This window comes from Tupaia chinensis, unplaced genomic scaffold (genome assembly GCF_000334495.1).
Source record: "Tupaia chinensis unplaced genomic scaffold, TupChi_1.0 Scaffold147554_1, whole genome shotgun sequence".
Taxonomy (NCBI): domain Eukaryota; kingdom Metazoa; phylum Chordata; class Mammalia; order Scandentia; family Tupaiidae; genus Tupaia; species Tupaia belangeri.
Window position 1 is genome coordinate 1,871,020 of NW_006207406.1, and position 19,580 is coordinate 1,890,599.

At 38.7% G+C, this 19,580-nt stretch overlaps 1 protein-coding gene across 7 annotated transcripts in view; it reads left to right on the forward strand.

Annotated features, from left to right (window-relative positions):
- The window catches only part of LNPEP (leucyl and cystinyl aminopeptidase), a 123,228-nt gene that overhangs the window by 25,562 nt on the left and 78,086 nt on the right, over positions 1-19,580 (forward strand). For 6 of the 7 annotated variants that reach the window (XR_337605.3, XM_006169865.3, XM_006169868.3 and 3 more), the window contains one exon: positions 13,622-14,462. Coding sequence is in view for 6 of the 7 variants with exons in the window: in XM_006169865.3 (XP_006169927.1) it covers positions 13,622-14,462 (841 nt within the window). In the remaining variant the exon portion in view is untranslated. Of the gene's footprint in view, positions 1-3,473; positions 3,514-13,621; positions 14,463-19,580 lie in introns of those variants that run through there. The other variant, XM_027768832.1, reaches the window with a different exon arrangement.

Below are 19,580 nucleotides of genomic sequence, written 5' to 3' on the forward strand. Positions count from 1 at the left end.
CCCTTCTCCATTTCTCCCTTCATTCAGGATTTTGAACACTTGCACCTGGAATGTTTCTCAAGGTGCCAGGCCCGGGACTTGAATTGAGCAGTAGGCCATATGGGATCCAGTCTGTCTTAACCACTACATCCCGGCTGGCCTCCAGGGCCATTTCTGAAACACTCCAACAATGCTGGTAGTTTTTCACTAAATTTATCAACATTAGATATTGGCAGGTTAAAATGTGATTCGTATTCCTATTTGTTGCATATAAAAAGAAGAAAATCGGGACCAGCAGTTGGTGTAATGGCTATGTCACTGAACTCCCATGTAGTCGACTGCAGTTCAAGTCCCGGACACGGTGGCTTAAACTCACACCAGGCGCGTGTGCGTGTGTGCCCAATATCCCGAGAGGAGAGTGGAGGAAAAGGGATTGCGGTGTGGCCATCCCCCCTGGGGGGTGGTGGTGGTGATTTTTCGCTTTCTAGCTCTCTGTCTCTCTCTGTCTTTCTGGCAAATACACTTGCCCTATAGCAAAAACCTCTCAAAAAAAACGAAGAAGAAAATGTACCCAATATAACACACCTCACACTTTTTTTTACATTGTGTCCAACTGGACAAATATTTATTGATTTAAAATTCAATTGCTTTTCTTTATATACTTTGAACACCTTTTCATATTTAAAATAAAAATAAACATTTTTTTCATCTGCATAATATTTTATTGGGTATGATATTGTTTCTAAAAGTTTAGATTGTTCCCCCATCCCTCTCTTTTTGTTTTTATTATGTAAATAATAGTTCTGTGAACACTCTTATACATGTATCTCCAAAGTTATTCTTAGGATAATTCTGGGGGAGTTACTTAGTTAAAGAGCATATTTTAGACTGTTGATATGTATTGATGAGGCATGATTTTAAGAATTATCTGGTGGGGGCCAGTAGGTGGCATAGTGGCTAAGGTGCTGGACTCTCATATGGCCCACCACAATCTAAGTCCCAATCTATTGGCTTGAAACTCACATCAGATGTATGTGCATACATTCCCAAAATCCCAGGAGGAGATTGGAGGAGAAGGGATTGTAGCATGGCTTTCCTCCCTAGGGGGTGATTTCTCCCTTTCCCTTTCACTGTCTCTCTGTCTCTTGGGAGCACACATCTCCTTTGGCAAATATCTTTAGGAAAAAATAATAATAATAAAGAATCCTCTGCAGGTGGCTTGGTAGATAAGGCATTGGATCCTACATGGCTGACTCCACCATTTGAGTCCCAGCCCCGGTGGCTTGAAAGATACATTGGTTATGTGTACATTTGTGACCGAAATCCCGAGAGGGATTGTGACATGGCTAACTCCCTCAGGGATGACGTCTCACCTTTCCTGTCTCTGTATTTCTATCTGGTGAGCACACATGCCCTATAGCAAAAATCTAAAAAAAAAAAAAGGTATTCTCTGCTTTAAACTCATTATTGAGTATAGCTGTGCAGAACTAGGTCATGATATTTGAAAGCAAATATCATTTTAAGGGGAAATTTCTAAAAACAAGTTGAAAATGGAAACCATAAAGGAAAATGCATTCCTTTAGCATTTGATTTATACATCAAATTGTACAAACTCAGTCGATAATACTGTCTTACTGATCAAAGCTTTCATTTTGCATTTGTAGCCACTGATTGGAGTTCATCTTTCTTCTTCTATGTGTACATGCTGCCCACGGTGCATTTGTAGTTTCCAGTCCTTTTCTTATTTTTAGTTTTTAATGTGAATTAAGAATTCAGAATGTTATAGTTTTTATTTGTGTTTGATACTGTCTTTGGCCATTAGCATTTTCTAGTAAAATGCTCAATTTCATCTTAAAATGTCTTCTTGATAGATATTTAAGACAATGTTCTTCATAGCTGTAAAATTAAACGAGAAGCTGATTCCTCCTTTTTTCTTCTCTCTAGCACTGATATGTTGTTGTTTTTTATAGGTCTACAAAACTGCACAGAAAATAATGGCTATGATTAGACTCAGTAAATGCATTGCAGTAGAGAATTTGAACATGGTGGAAAGTTTACTGAGTGTTTTAGTTGGTAAAGTATAATTGATGTTGGTATAATATTGCCTTCAGATTATTTCAGCCAGAAAAGTTGAACATTATATAAATTTAAGTTACCTTCTTACAAATTGTAGCTATTACAGATATCTGGAGCAAGGCCTCTAAATACCCTGAATCCTTAGGGGCATTTTGTGAGCAGCTGTAGCATCCCTATATCAAGACAGCCATTTGACAAGTGTCTTGTAAGTCTGGTAACGTAAAATGTAAAACCTTTATATCAAACTTTGTGTGAAACAGATAATTTCAAAAGTTTCATCACAGTTGAGGTCCTGCATGAGCAACACTTAGCTGGTCCTAAAAGACGCAAGAGGCTGCAGTTGTTGCTTAGCTTGATCCTTTGGTATTTATGGGGCTCTCTTACCAAAGAGTCTCTAGACTCTTTGTATTCTGTGAACTTATTCACTGATATGTGCTGCAAATAGCATTTTAAAAAATTTATTTCATTTTATGTATTATTAGTAGTAGTATTAATCATTTCGAACAAAGAGAGAGAGAGAAAGCCACCAAATCCTGGACAGTCGGCCATGGGAGTCCAGTGCCTTAATCACCACGCCACCTTCCAGCCCCGCAAATATCATTTAAACATCATCTTTTTATAGTAAAAAGCATGGCGGGGGGTGGGGGGGACTATACTAATAGATCTTGAAGAGAAATACTAAAGTCCTTAGGTGAAAACTAAAAGATATGTATGTTTACTAAGAATTTTGAAGCTTCTACCCTAATTATTTAATATTTGACAAATATCTTGTAAAACATAAAACCTTTATATCAAACTTTATGTGAAACAGATCATTTCAAAAGTTCCACCATGGTTGAGGTGGATTGCAGTGTTGTGACCCACTTACCTGATTTGACCCCTAGGACAACTAAGTAGATGGGGCATTTATCATCCCCATTTCACCACTGAGACAACTAAGGCTCCATCATGCACTAAAGGATGGAGCCAGGACTAGAATCCCCAGGCCTCTCTTCACCATATGTTATGCTTCTTGAACCATAATTGATTTAAATTAGATTTCACCTTTGAGGAGAGAAGAGGAAATATTCTGCAGTGTCCAGTAGAAATGAAATGTAGTGACTCAGAGCCCTTAACCATTGCTATACTCCTAAGCCCTGCTGATGTAAGACAGCCCCACAGCTGGTGTTCGAGGACCTTATTAATGACCTCAGAGCTAGCCTATGAGTTCTGTCTTATTCTAAGCTTCAGGAAACCTCATTTCAGCTCTTGAAGAATTTATACACAGGCATGGAGGCAATTTTCATTTTCATATTAATGTGTTAGATATTGTTTCTTCTTTCTTTTTTTATTTTATACATGCAATCACTAGATATTATTACTTTCATTTTAACATTTATTGAAGATTTTCTTCCTGCTAGGCACCAGGAATACGAAGATGAATGAAATAAGAACCCCCTCCCTGGAAGAATTATCCATGTATGAAACAATTTATAATTGCGGTTTACTAATGCAGAAATTCCCTTCTTGAGAGAGAATTTCTCAACCAGGCCTTGAGATTTTTCTAAACCTTTCTTCAACTTATAATTTTTTTAATAAGCAAAAAGTTATCAGGATTAAAATGTGTGCATTATTCTAGAAGAGTGAATGTGGAGCAGGTTTTGGAACTCAGTATTTCGTCTTAAACATGGAAGCCATACAGGCTGTTTGGCAAATAGTGTGTACAACCTCTATTTTTCAGGTTCTCAAAAAGCTGCCAGTCGGATGTAGTGTGGAGAGAGTAAAGTGACTCATAATTCTGGAATGATTGTTTTGATCTCTCCCTACAGCCTCTGTAGAGCATTGGCAGGGCAACCAGCATAATTAACACTGCACAGTCTAATTATAAACAAAACTCTATGTTCAGTGGCTACCAAGAAGCAAGCCTGTACTGGATAATCTTGCAAGTTGGCAAGACGACTTTAGAGTGATGGCTAGGTAATGCCAGGTTTACTATAAATCAAGTTGCTTTTCTTTGATTGTCCAAGGAGTTACCGTGGGGGAATATCTGTAGAACTTTTACTGGGTTATTTTTCTCAGGGCCTGTTTGGTTATTTCTTTGTTGCAGCCTTTGTAACCTTTCTATCCCAAGAGAACAGTTATGCATCTTAATGTAATAGCATACTATTTTAGGGAGAGGAAAGGAACTGGTTAGAGTAAAACATTTGTTCCAAAAATAGTTGGGTTGAGTTTTAAAAGGTAAAAGACTAAGGACTTGAAAAGATTACATTGAACTACTGTAATGAAGAAAAGAGAGGCTAGTGAGCTGAAGAGATTCAGGAAGGTGGGATCAGAGTGCAAAAGTGAAGTGGTTACAGCAGTCACGCATGCTTGCGAGAAACCAAGACGTTTGTAACACATGTATGGTCTCACACACTGGTCAGACAGAGCAGGCACTGTGTGCTTACAGATTTGTGGAAACATGGCTGAGAGCCAAGGACAAATTTAGTTCATATATAAGCTTGGCATTGGGTCTCTGAGATTCAGAACAAAGGTGCTAGCTATAGAGATTCATTTTATATAGCTATAACCTCAACTATTACAAGATGGTTGTATTTCTGCAAAAGAGCCTCAGAGTTATGATTTCCTTAAGTGAAGTAAGAATTTTAAATCAGATGCTTAAAAACTAAGTGTTTTTTTTTTGTTTGTTTGTTTGTTTGTTTTTTTCCTGTTTGAAAGTCTTGGTTAAAACTTTAAATGGACACTTAAAATTAAAAGGGGTTTCTTTTTATAAGAAGAAAAAAGTACAAAACCCATATACAAAGATAGATCAGTGAGGTAGTATTTTACTTAAGTTTCTTTTTTAACTTTTGACACTTATGATGAGATTCTAAGAGTGCCTTTAATGTAGCTTTTCACTTTATTTGAAATAGTTGGATTCACAAAGAAAATTTCCCTAGCTTTTAACTTGAAATAAAGGGAGAGAACATAGTATATTCTAAATTTGGGTATAACCAGCATTATTACTGGCTAAATGATTTTGCATTTGCCAGACGTTCTTGAAAAAGGGACAAATGTTAAGATAGTGTGGCTTGTTAAAGAGGATCTTTGTCTCTGGCCCATGACCCAGTTTTGATTTGTCCCTTTAATTAACCTAACCAGACTTGTGAAAAGTGAAAAATTGGTATCGGATATCCACTAGAACTTGATATATATGGATTTTTAGATCAATGTCTTGGAGAATAAACAGTCAAAAACACTGTTTTCCTGCCCCACAGCAGCATATTTTCTGCTTTAATTTTGTTTTTTTATCTGTTTTACATTTCATTGATTTGTGTTCTGTTATTTCTCCTACTTACTAAGGTTTAATTGGCTGTTTTCCAGCTTCTTAGAGTGGAAACTTATGTGATTGTTTTTAAATTGTTTTCTAAATAGGCATTTAAAACAATAAATTTCTATCAAATTTGGTGCATTGTCTACTTATTATTTATCTATTTCAAATATTAGCTAAATTCATTATGATTTCTTTCTTTTCTTTTCTTTTCTTTTTTTTTTTTTGAGAGACTTTTGCTGTAGGGTACATGCACTTGCCAGAGATACAGAGAGAAAGTGAGACATTACCCTCCAGGGGGAATGGCCACACCTCAGTTCTTTCTCCTTCAGTCTCCTCTCAGGATTTTGGGAATGCATACACTTGTGCTTGGAATGAATTTCAAGTCACCAGATCCAGGACTTGAACTGCAGTCAGCCATGTGGGAGTTCAGTGCTTCAACCACTGTGCCACCTGCTGGCCTCTGTGGTTTCTTCTTTGACCCATGGGTTATTTATTTTTTATTTCCCCCAGATATTGACTGTCTAACTTACTAATTGATTTTTTAAGTGTTCCTATTGTGGTAGCAGAACAAAGTCTATAAAAAGATTTTTTAAAGTCTTTGAAATTTATTGAGACTTATTTTATTATTTATTTTTTATTCCATCTTAGTAAAAGTACCTTATGTATTTCGAGTTATTTAATGTTCTATAAATATCATACTAAATTAATTGGTACTAATGTTCAGATCTGTCTCGTCCTATCATTTATCAAGAAAAAGGTGATAAAATCTCCAGCTATGATTGAGGATATTTGTTCCTTTCTTGAATTTAATCATTTTTTATTTTGTGAATTTCAAAATTCTTATTATTATGTATATACATATTAGGATTGGTATCTCATTCTGTTGCTTTTCTCCTTATAAAATTTCTCTTTACTTTGTTAACCCTTGTGTTTCTTTAAATTTAAAATGTATTCTTATAAACAGTATATAGCTGTTGTTTTTTTTTTCCCCCAGTATGACAATCTCTGCCATTTAGTTGGACTGTATAGTTCATTTACTGTTAATGTAATTATTTATATGGTTGAGTTTAAGTCTGCCATTTTGCCACTGTTTTTATTTTTCTCTATTGTTTTTGTTTGTGTGTTTTTCCTTTACCTGCCTTTTTCGTGGATTATTGAGGTGTTTTTTTTTTAATATTTCGATTCACTCTCTTTAATTCTTTGCCATCTATGTTTTTTTTTAAATTGCTTTTCAGTGTTTATTCTAGGGAAAATAATATGCATGTGCACCCTTAACTTACTAAAATCTGCATATAATCAGTATTGTACCACTTTGGATTTTACATTTGATCCTTCCCACTTTCAACATTCTACCTCTCACTTCTGATCCTTCCCACTTTCTACTTTCTACCTCTTACTTCTTACTTGAGACGTCCCTTTTACCCTTCTCATTTATAATTTATTATAATTCTTCTTACTCAATTTCTCCATTCTTTATGCTCTTAATATCATATGCTTTATTTTCATATTTGTTATATACCTTTCACAATAGTTTTTTTTTTTTGGCTTTAAACATATAGTCTTTAAAGATAGTCTTTTTAAGGAAATAACAAAGAGAACATACATTTTTATTTTTAATGCTCACGTATCATTTTCAGTATTCTTTCCTTCTAAAGATATGAGCTTCCATCTGGTATCATTTTCTTTCATCCTGAAGAACCTCCTTCATATTTTTTTATATTTCACATCTGCTTGTGATGAATTCTGTCAATTTTCATTTATCTGAAAATGTCTTCATTTCACCCTTATTCTGAAGGATATTTTCACTAGATATGGATGCCTAATTTTTTTCTTCTAGCCCCTCAAAAGTGTTTTATTATCTCCTCATTATCATTGTTGTGATAAATCACTATTCTTTGTATTGTTCTGTTGTATGTAACATTTTGTTGTTTTTTGTGTTTTGGGGTTGTTTTAGAGATTTTTTTTTTCTATAGGGCACATGTGCTCACCAGAAAGACAGAGAGAGGCAGAAAGCCAAAGTGAGAATTCACTCCCTAGGGGGATGACCCCATCACAGTCCCTTCTCCTCTATTCTTTTGGGATCTTGGACATGCATGCACATGTGCCTGGCATGTGGTTAAGCCACTGGGTAACATGTTACTTTTAACCCTTCTTAAAAGATTTTCTTTTTCTCTTTGGTTTTAAGCAGTTTGACAGTAACGTGCCTAGGTATGATTTTCTTTGTACTTATCATTTTGGGGTTTGCTAAACATTTTAGATATGATAGGTGGCATTTTAATATCAAAGTTAATTTAAAAAATTGCTATAGCATACATGCTTTTGCCAGAGAGAGAGGAAGATAAAGAGAGAGAAAGTGAGAAAACACACCCCAGTGGGAACGACTATACTGCAATCCCTTCCCCCTACATTTCTCCTTTCGGGATTTTGGGCACACATGCACACGTACCCGACATGTTTTTTAAGCTGCTGGTTCAGACTCAAATTATACAGTTAGTCATGTGAGATCTAACCACCTTTACTACCTCTATACTGTTTGGCTCAATAATTTTTTTTTTTTACCATTTCCTTGTTTATATATATTTTTCTGCTTTTCTCACACTTTTTCTGGGGTTCCCTTTACATATATGCTAGACTGTATGATAATTGTCCTACAAATTCCTCACGCTTTATCCCATTTTCTCCCTTTGTTTCTCAAATTGGTCATTTCTTTTTTTTTTTTTTTTTTGGAGAGATTTTTGCTATAGGGCACGTGTGCTCACCAGACAGAGACATAGAGACAGAAAGCAAGAAATCACCCCCCAGGGGAAATGGTCACGCTGCAATCCCTTCTCCTCCATTCTCCTCTCGGGATCTTGGGCACACACGCACACGCGGCCAGAGTGAGTTTTAAGCCACCGGGTCCGGGACGCAAACTGCGGTCGACTACGTGGGAATCCAGCGACATAGCCATTATGCTAACAGCTGATTCCCTCAAATTGGTCATTTCTAATGGCCTGTCAAGTTCACAGACTCTTCTGCTGTCTCCAGTCTGCTATTAGGTTCATTCAGCAATTTTTTCATTTTGTTATTTTTTTTCTCCCATTTGTTCTTTTTCATAGTCTCAATTACTCTGCTAAAGTTCCCCATCTGTTCACATATTACCCTTAAAACAAAACAAAAACATGTTCTTTGGTATATATTTGTAATGAGTTGCTCTAAGGGTTTTGCCCAAGTGCAGTATCGGGCCACCTGAAGGTTGCTTTCTAATGACTTTTATTTTTATGAGTCACAGTTTTTTCATTTCATTGAATAGTAACTTTTTATTACGTATTGGACAGTATTGATGCACTGTAGAGGTGCTATTTAAAAAAAAAAAAAAAAAAAAAACTTCTCTGTAGAATATTTCATCCCCGGGGGGGATGGCCATGCCGTAATCCCTTCCCTTCCACTTTCCTCTCAGGATCCTGGGCACACACGCACACGCACCCAGTGTGAGTTTTTTAAGCCACTGGGTTCCAGATGTGAACCGCAGTCGACTACGTGGGAGTCCAGCAGCATAGCCTTTACGCTAACTGCTGATCCCCCCCCAGGTTATTGATGAGTTGTCTTTGCTCTCGCTGGGTTGGACTGCTTCCCTATACTGCTTGACCTCTCGTGTTGCTCTTTTATCTTAACCATATTGCAGACACTCTGTGTACCTTATGGAGTTACAGCGTGTTTGACTAAAGCTCTCAGAAAGCCCTCTGTGTTCCCCTTTCAGCATAGCATCATCCTCCCTGGTGCTCTGATCTGTCTGCCAACCCTGTTCTGCTTGGTCTCCAGCTTGCTGTAGTACAATCAGAAACTTGTCCCAAGGTAGAGAACCAAAGAGATCGTGGGTCATAGTCTTGCTATTATCCAGTATGTGAAACAGTTTTATTATTTTGTTTAGTTTAATAATTGTTTATGAGAGCAAAAATACTCTGGTACCAGTTACTCTGTCTCATTGGAAGCAAAAGTCTCCCAGAGCACTTTTGTATGTGCTGAACTTTAGGCATGGCTTGAAAGGGAAAAGTATATCTTAGTCTCTCTTATTGGAACTAAACAGAGTAAAATGAGCTTATGGTGTTCATGAACTGAATCATTTCTCTCATCTTCCTGCCTCCCATCCTGTCATCCATTCACTTCTCTCTTCACAAGGGAGACAAGGTAAGTGGAGGGAGGAGAAAGACCTTAGATTAATCTTGTATCCAGAGTCATGCTTTGGGTCTTCCATCTGGAGAATTAAAGGTGGTCTGTGAAAAAGTACTATATACTTGGGGTAAAACACTAATGCAGGCAGGGCATCCTGTGTTTATGTTTTATGTCATCGCTTATACTTGAGGTGTAAACAGACATTGTGTGTGTGTGTGTGTGTGTGTGTGTGTGTGTGTATTCAGAATATGGCCCTATCAGTGGCTGGCCTTCAGATTTGTGTGAGACAATGATTTCTCTAAACTTGTAAGTTAACAAAGCACTGTGATTAACAGGAAGTGGTTTTCTTTGAGCATGGGTTGGGAGGCTGGGAAATGTTTTATCTGATTAGAACTATACAGAAAAAATAATACATTTGTATTCTAAGTTCTACTCTTATTTTCTTTTTCTGTTAAGCCTAAAGTTCTTAAAAATAAAATATTCTTGATGGAAGAAGATACTCATTAAAGAAATATTTTGACAGTTAGCCATCACTTCAAAGTCTAATGATGCTTCCATTTGGAAATGACCTAGAAGATATAAATGTGTCTCACACTTGGAGCTTTAGTGCTAGAAATTAATACGGATGTTCCTCTACTTATAATGGGTTTATGTCCTAAGCTAAAAATAAGATGACATTAAGCCAAAAGCGTATCTAATGCACCTAACCTACCAAATACCGTAGCTTAGCCTAGCCTACCTTACATGTGCCCCGAACACTTAAATTAGCTTACAGTTGGGCACAATCATCTAATGCTGAGCCAATTTTATCATAAAGTGTTGAATATCTTGTTTACACAGCGGTTTGCCAAGGTGGAAGAAGATCAAAATTCAGAATTTGAAATTATGGTTTCTACTAAATGTGTGTTGCTTTCACACCATCATAAAGTTGAAAAATCTAAGTCAAACTATCTAAGTCAGGGACTATCTGAATGTCACAGGATCCTCAGAAGAAAAACAATGCTTTATTGCTAGGGCCTAAGTTGAATATAGCAAGCCTTGCACCTGCCCAAGAAGACTTATTAAACCTTTTTTTAAAAAGTTGTTTTGGCTGTTGATTTGAAAATATATCTCATTTCATCTAATTTTCTTAGAAAATGCGATAGCTTAAAGTCTGTGAGATGACATTTGCTCTTTTTAATTCGAGTTGCTCATCCTGTTTGTCAAGCGTTCCTTTCTGTCCTGTCTTCTGTATTTACTTCTCACATGATCACTGTCTCTCCAGTACCCTCTACACTATACCCTTGGCTTCTCACCACATCCTTTCTAAATAGTTACCTTGGGGTAACTACTTCCTTCTCCTTTAAAAATGTTTTAATTTATTTTTATATTTTTAATTGTGATAAAATGCACATAATATACTTTGTTTTCTTTTAGACCTGTCTGGTAAGCACTGCTAAAGATATCTGTAAAGACTGCATATTCCAATAGGCTTTCTGAACTTCTCTGCCTTACTTTGTTTTAGGGTCCCCACTCCTTGGTCTGCCCCATGAATCTGACCTTTATTATTCTCCTCAAGTTCCCTGTGTTTTTCCTCCCCTACAATGACCTTGGCTCTGGGCAGCCTTGCTTCTCTGTCACAGAGAACATGAAGGCTTTCTGCTGTGCATGCTCAAAGACATGCCATTTCACTGTCTTTATCTCCTGTCTTTCAGTCTGGGAGTAAAACAGTGCCTACTTTTCATAAAGGTAATCCCTCTCTTGGGGTTCTTATGATTGCACCATATCTTTCTAGGATGTTATACCAGCATTTCCCCTTTTCTGTTCCCTCACCTCTACATTTTTGTCTTTCTTTACACCCCCTTGCCCCAGAACACATGCTTGAGTTGTCGCCATCTTAAGCACAAACAAAAACTAAAAGCATTTAATTCTTCTCTATAGCATATTTTCTTTAATTTTTTGTTTAAGAGAGATTTTTGCTAGAGGGCATGTGCGCTCGCCAGAGAGAACAGAGAGACAGAGAGACAGAGAGACAGAAAAAGAGAAGTCACCTCCCCAGAAGATGGCCACGCTGCAGTACCTTCCCCTCCATTCTCCTCTTGGCATTTTTGGGCATGCATGCACACATGCCTGGCCTGAGATTTAAGCTGCCAGGTCTGGAACTTGTGCCACAGTCGACTATGTGGGAATCTAGCGACATCATAACCATTATGCCAACTGCTGGTCCTTTTTCTTTAATTTTGATGCTATATATTTCCTCAATAGAGAGCTGTGGATCTTAGAAAAATAGTCTACTTCCCTTGCTTTCTTTTGCCTTCCATACTTTTCTTTGTGCCACTGGAAATCAGGCTTCTACTTCTAGTACTCCTCTGAAAGCACCCATAAAAGCCACGATTCCCTGGTTGCCAGATATGTAGGGGCGTCTCTAGGCTGTGTTTTGTTTGACCTTCCTGGGCACTTAATTCTAATCTATCTTTTCTTCCAGAAGCCCTTTTTATTTTTATCTTTATTTTTATTTTTATTTTATTTTTCTTTTTGGTTTCTGTGACTGCTCTCCTGGTTTCCCTACCTCAAGTCCTTTCCTTCTCTCTCCATTGCTGCCCCTCTTTCTTAGCCTGCTTCTAAAAGGCTCATGCTCCCTGACCCTTATCTCCCAGTAGTTTCACACATCTGCATGATTTTAATGATTATTTTTGAAATCTGAATTCCGGATCTTCCAGAGTCCTCTGTTGAGCTCCAGTCCCACATAACTAATCCTTTCAATAGTCCTACAAAGTAGCAATGTTTCCTACATTTATAGATAAGGAAGTTGAGGCTAAGAGAGGTAACCTCTTTGAGATCAAGCAGCCCAGGAAAAAGTCAAGATTTTGAACCTCTGCCTAAAAACAGACCTTTATACTATGCTATTAATCAAATATTTTCACTTGGCCACTTGACAGATATATATAATATATTATATCCCATCCTGAATGCCATCCCATAATTCTGTTCTCACTCCTTTCTGGCCTGACAGAGAGAATATGGAAATCTATATTCTCAATTTCAGTGAATGACATTCCTTCAGATTATTCAAATCAGAATGTGTATAGGGGATTGGCATTGGCTTCCCTGCCTCGCTGCACCTTCTGGGTCCATCTGCCAAACGGAGCGTCTGTCCCTGTGCCTCCTGCCTCTTTAACCCTTTTATTGCTCCTGTCTTATTTGAGAACTTACCTTGACCTGGGTAATTGCCATCAGTTTGGAAGGGCCAGAGTATACCCAGGGGTGGGCTTGGTTAATGCTGGTCGAGATGTCACCATGGAGCAGCTTAGACCAGTGCCTCTCAGAGTTAAGTGCACATAAATCACCTGAGGATTTGTTGAAATTCATGCTCAGGGAGGGAATGTGAGTGAGCCTGCTTTTCTAACAAGCTGAAGTATGATCCCGATGTCTGCGCATGACCACACTTTAAGTAGCAGAATTGTCAAGTATATCCTAATGTTTATCAGTATTTTGTTCCATAGGTTATGAGTTGCTATGTTTAGTTACTCATCATGGAATAGCACAAAATATGTGACGTTTCTGTCAAGCTAGATATAAGTAGTTTTATGTAGGCTTTGTTCTGCTGATGGTAAAAGATTACTTTCAGGCACAAGATAAGTAATTTAGCTGTAAGTTCTCATTATTTATTCAGTTTGTTTGAGTGGAGGATACAGTATAATAGAAGCCTAAAACTTGGAATCAGATTTTTAGACCTGGACTCCAATATCAGTTTTTCACTAAATATTGGTATGACTTTGTGAAGATAAATGAACCTTTCTATTTTTCTGTTTCCTTGTGTCTGAAGTAGTCAGAACACTTGCCGTTTTATACAGTTGCTGCGAGGTTAGAAATGACGTGCCTAGGCCCAGCCAGGAGGGCACACAGTGCTTTCCAGCCTGGGACCACAGAGGTCTGAGTCCAAACTAAAGACTGTGGCTGTTTTAATGGATGACTCAGTAATGTCAGAAACATCTATTTAATTCAGTAGCCCTGAGATGGAAATAAGTCTTAGTAATTAAGGAAAAAAAATCCTTAGAATGTATTTCTCGCTAGAAGACATTTTATTGTAAGCTTTTTTCCCCCTCCCTAACTCTGCCTTGTTCTTATGTTTTGGTTTTTTAGATCGGCTCCAACTCCCCAGGAATATGATTGAAAACAGCATGTTTGAGGAAGAACCAGATGTGGTGGATTTAGCCAAAGAGCCTTGTTTACATCCTCTAGAGCCTGATGAAGTGGAATATGAACCCCGGGGTTCCCGGTTGCTAGTACGGGGTCTTGGTGAGCATGAGATGGATGAGGATGAGGAAGACTATGAGTCATCTGCAAAGCTGCTGGGCATGTCCTTCATGAACAGAAGCTCAGGCCTTCGGAACAGTGCAGCTGGCTACAGGCAGAGCCCAGACGGGGCTTGCTCAGTCCCCTCTGCAAGGACCATGGTGGTCTGTGTTTTCATCATTGTGATTGCCATTTCTGTAATCATGGTGATTTACCTACTGCCCAGATGTACCTTTACCAAAGAAGGCTGCCATAAAAAAAACCAGTCGCTGGGACTAATTCAGCCACTTGCAACAAACGGGAAGTTGTTTCCATGGGCACAAGTCAGGCTTCCCACTGCCATTATGCCATTACGTTATGAACTGAACCTACACCCAAACCTAACCTCAATGACATTCACGGGTTCAGTAGCAATTTCCATTCAGGCTGTTCAAGCCACATGGAATGTCATTCTTCATAGCACAGGTCATAATATTTCAAGAGTGACCTTTATGTCAGCAGTTTCAAACCAAGAAAAAAATGTTGAGATCCTGGAATATCCATTCCATGAACAGATAGCCATTGTTGCCCCTGAAGCCCTTCTAGCAGGACACAATTATACCTTGAAGATAGAGTATTCGGCAAATATATCCAGCTCCTACTATGGGTTTTACGGCATCTCCTACACAAATGAAAGTAATGAGAAAAAGTATGTAGCTCTCTTAAATAATTCTGATTCTATGCTCTATGACTTCTGCAATGTGGATCCACTTGTCTACACCAGACACTAACTGCAATTATTTATTTTAAATTTAAGGAGTGGTGTACAAAAATAGAATGGTGACTTGGAAGAATACAGTTTCTCTTAGTCAAAGCCTTGAGTATATGGCATGGTGGGGTGAGGTGGGTGTGGGCTGGTACAGGGAGGTGGACGGAAGTTTTATCAGTTATAATCTATCACAAAAACTTGAGTTATCTTAAGTTTCTTATATATTATATGATGAATTTAGTTTTCTGTCACCTTGCAAACTCCCTGTGGGAAGCAAAGAGAAGCGCTGATTATTCTATAAGATCTATTTTCCTGATATGCAGAACTTTCTGTAGGTATTTAGTGAGATGGAAAAGAAAGGCTTGAAGAAATCTGGTGTGCTTATACATAACATCATCTGTCCTAAACCTTTACTATTTTTGTTTTCATTTTTTAATGCTAGTCTGACTATTTGGGGTTTTTTTGTTTTTTGTTTTGGAGAGATTTTCACTGTAGGGCGCGTGCACTCGCCAGACAGACAGAGAGAGACATAGAGACAGAAAGCGAGAAATCACCCCCCAGGGGGGATGGTCACGCCGCAATCCCTTCTCCTCCATTCTCCTCTCGGGATCTTGGGCACGCACGCACACGCGCCCGGCGTGAGTTTTAAGCCACCGGGTCCGGGACACGAACCGCGGTCGACTACATGGGAGTCCAGCGACATAGCCATTACGCTAACTGCTGGTTCCCAACTATTTGGGATTTTTTGATGAGGAAAGAAAAAAATTCTAGGAGAGACTTAATTTGCTTGAAAAAAGAAAAAAGGTCAGACAAAATAAGTGTTGGGCTTGGGACCAGCAGTTGGCATAATGGCTATGTCACTGCACTGCCAAGTAGTCGACTGCGGTTCAAGTCCCGGACCTGGTGGTTTAAACTCATGGCAGGTGCATGTGCATGCGTGCCCAAGATCCTGAGAGGAGAATGGAGGAGAAGGGATTGTGACGTGACCATCCTCCCTGAGGGATGATTTCTCGCTTTCTGACTCTCTGTTCCTCTCTGTCTTTCTGGCGAGTACATGTACCCTATAACAAAAAAAAAAAAAAAAGGGAAGTGTTGGGCTCCCTTGTTTGGACTATATGTTTTGCATGTCTGCTTACAGGTTTTTCTTAAGCAGCAAGAATGTCACTTCTATGTGTACCAAGTCTTCATTACATCTGCTTTATTCACTGGAGCGTGCTCCCATAGTACTCTATAAGCCAGGCTGTGAATCACTGATGCTAGGTATTTGGCCAACATGTGTTGATATATTTTATATTAAGAGAAATAGTTAGGCACAAATAGTTTACATCTTAGAGAAATTTCCTGATCCTTCTTTTATGGAGAAAGAGACAAAGCAAGATCTGTAGTTCTGTTCAGATAAGTAGTTCTCATCTTTGCCCTTTGTTTAATACTTTTAAAATGAATGGCATTCTGGCTCTACATTTCAATTCTAGTATGTGATCTGGCATTGAACACAAATTTACAATTGCAGTGGCAGCTTGGGGTTCCTTAGTTCTAGTCCTTCTATGATTTTTTAGCATCCTTAGGAAATATAAGATTTAAAAAACATTTTTAAAAATTTTTTAGAATGCCAACAGTCCTTTAAGTTAAGTCCTGTTGCCATCTCTTCTGATCAGATAATTGCTTCTGGAATCCTTGGGCCTGTTGCTATAAAGTAGGAGGAATAAATGTGTAGCAGAGTTAGGTATAGTCACTTGTTGACTCTTCCCATGAACTGGTCTGAGGTGGAAAATGATTGGAAAGTGGACTATGGTTCCTTAAAATAAAGAAAGTAAATGTTTAAAAATAGTTTTCTTAAGTCCATTGAGATAAATTAATCTAGGAACCACTATTACAAACAAGAAAAGTCCATTAACCTGTTTTAATAAAATGAATGCCCCAAATAATTACATATCTTCATGCAAGATAAATGTTTAGAAGATATATTTATAGCTTTTAGGATGACTGAAACTGTTATTCAAAGTAATTTTTTTCCTCTTTCTCTTTTAATTTTACTTATTTCTGTTAAAAAAAAACTTTCATGCATTTTTTTTTCTCTGAGGAATAGTTACAGTAAGCATTTGAGCATTTGAGCTGATAGGTAAAGTAATTCAGGGGTATTTTCCTTGTCGAGTGGAAAAATCAGAGTGTATGTAATGTCAGGCACCTTGCATAGACACTGACCGGCAAGAGAGCTTCGCCTGTGTGATCGAAGAGGGGAGATAGCAGCAACCTTGCGTTAAACTCGAAGTTGTTGAAATTTAGGGTGTAATAGAAGTTGGGTATATGTCTCTAAAGTCCGATAATAATGATAGCCAGTATTTACTGGGTATTAAAGTGCTAGGAAGTGTTCTAAGCCTTTTGTATATTTAGACTTTTATCCTGTCAGACCCACTAAGAAGCAGATATTAGTATCTGTTTCCAACTGAGGAGGCAAAGGCACAGTGAGCAGCTCATCTACTATCTCATAGCCAGTGAGGAGCAGAGGGGGAAACTCATTCCAATTAGAGTCCACGTTCTTTTCTTTTTTAAAAGGATTTTATTATAGGGCATGTGCACTTACTGAAGAGAGACAGTGTGATGGTAAGTGAGAAAATCACTTCCCAGTGAGGATGGCCATGCCACAATCCTTTCGCCTCCATTCTCCTCCTGGGATTTTTTTTTTTGGTATGCACATACACGTGCCTTAAGTCATTTTCAAGCTGCCATGTCCAGGACTCAAACTGTGGTCATCCATGTGGGAGTTCAGCACCTTAACCACCGCTCCATCTGCTGGCCCTTAGAATCCACATTCTTAACCACTATTGTGCACTGCCCTCCTAGTTCACACTTCTTTTCTTTTGTACATTGTTATCCCTGGTTCTTAGAATTCTCTTACCTGACCTCCTGCTAATTCATGATTGTCTTGAGGAAGTGTTGAAACTGCAACTAGCATTTCTGCAAACACACACGTATAGTCACCAATGAAAGAATAAGCTTCAAGGTATTCAGCATAGATAGGACAGATTATAAGTATCACCAAACTGTAGCCTTGTCAGTGAAACTTTTATACAAGATAGTTATTGCAGCTATTTTATTTTAAACTGTCAGAGGGTACATGTGCTGGCTAGAGAGAGAGAGGGAGAGAGAGAGAAAGCACCCCTCAATGGAGCATGTCATGCTTCAATCCCTTCTCCTATATCCCAGCCTGTTGGGATTTGGGGACTGCAAACACACCCACCTGGCACATTTTTCAAGCTGCCAGGGCCAGGCAGGATTCAAATCATGGTTGGCCATGTGGTATTCACCACGCTTAACCACTAAACTACAGGGCCGGTCCTATTGCATCTCTTGTAACAATAATTTAAGGTTTTATTTCCCTTAGAATGTTACAATCTAATTTTTATCTAAAAGTGATGAGCCAGGCAGGCTTTCTTGTGTGAATAGTAGGGATATCATCAAGATTTATCTCCTAGTCTCTTGTGACTCCTCTGAAGTCTCCTGTTAACTGGGTAAGAATGTTAGGTAGGGGTTGGGTTAAGAAGTGGAGTGTTAGATGGGAACCAGCAGTTAGCGTAATGGCTATGTCGCTGGATTCCCACGTAGTTGACCGCGGTTCGCGTCCTGGACCCGGTGGCTTAAAACTCACACCAGGCGCGTGTGCGTGCGTGCCCAAGATCTCGAGAGAAGAATGGAGGAGAAGGGATTGCAGCGTGACCATCCCCCCGGGGGGTGATTTCTCGCTTTCTGTCTCTATGTCTCTGTCTGTCTGGCAAGTGCACGCGCCCTATAGCGAAAACCTCTCCAAAAAAAAAAAAAAAAGAAGTGGAGTGTTAGAAACAGTATGTTTAAATTATTTCATGTGTGTTGATTACTACCTTTCTTATGGTTTACCCCAATAGAAACAGTTACTGGAATACATCCTTACCGGGAAAACAGTACTATCGTTTTAACTGTGGAAGAAGCTTTGTGGCCATCTAAGGTTTATAATAAACATCCATATAGGGGTTTATGGTATACAAGTATGTTTTATTATAAATAGCCTTCTTTGTTTCTAACAAAAGCCAAGAGTATTTGGCAGGGGGTCCTTTCTCAACCCTGATTTAACAATTGAAGAAATTGAGAAATGAATCACTGATTTGCCCAAAGTTATATGGCTGGTAAATTGTAGAGTTTGGGGTTTCCAACTCCAAATCCCATGCCCTTTTTTCTACTATTTTCTGTCAGTAGAAACTAAGCCCTAAACAAGAAAAGATATTATGTCCAAAAGGATAAGTTGGGGGTCAGCAGATGGTGTGTTGGTTAAGGTGCTGAACTCCCACATGGCTGTGATTCAAGTCTTGGACCTGGCAGCTTGAAAGTCATGTATGTACACATGCCCAGAATCCCAGGAGGAGAATGGAGGTGATTTCTTCCTTCTCTCACTCTCTCACTCTCTCTCTCTTTCACACACACACACTCTGGCCAAGTGTACATGCCCCATGGTGAAAACCTTAGAAACAAAACCAACAAACAAACACCAAAGTGGAAAGTTGTGTATGTGCTGTATTGACTGGTACCTGCAATTTGCACAGGAGGGCCACGTTGCCATGATTGCTCTATGGCCATGTTTGGAAGATCTCCCCGATGTCAATCTCCTTTATTCCTCTACTTAATTGAAAATCTGCATTTTTCTCCTTTTATGCTTTTCCTCAACTTGTAACAGGATGTTTACATGCATTGTATTCTCAGCTACCGCTGCTGTGCTATAGGAGGGGGAGGAGAATTTCTGAATCATCTCTGAAGAAAATAAAGGAAACCAGAATTCTTGAGGACACCTAGTTTTTTCAGTCGTTCTGAAAGTGCAAGTTGTGAATCTGAGTTTTAGCGTTGTGAAACCAGACATCTGCACAGATGATTGGTGGGAATTAAGGACCCCCTGCTGGCTGATCTTCCAAGAGGAACGTTTTCAAGACCTCAGTGGCCAGCAGCCTATAGTAGCCTAGCTGGCTGCCGCATCTGCAGTCACGTGGACAGCTGCTCTCAGTCCCTGGACACACGCTGTTCTCTCCTCTTATTAAT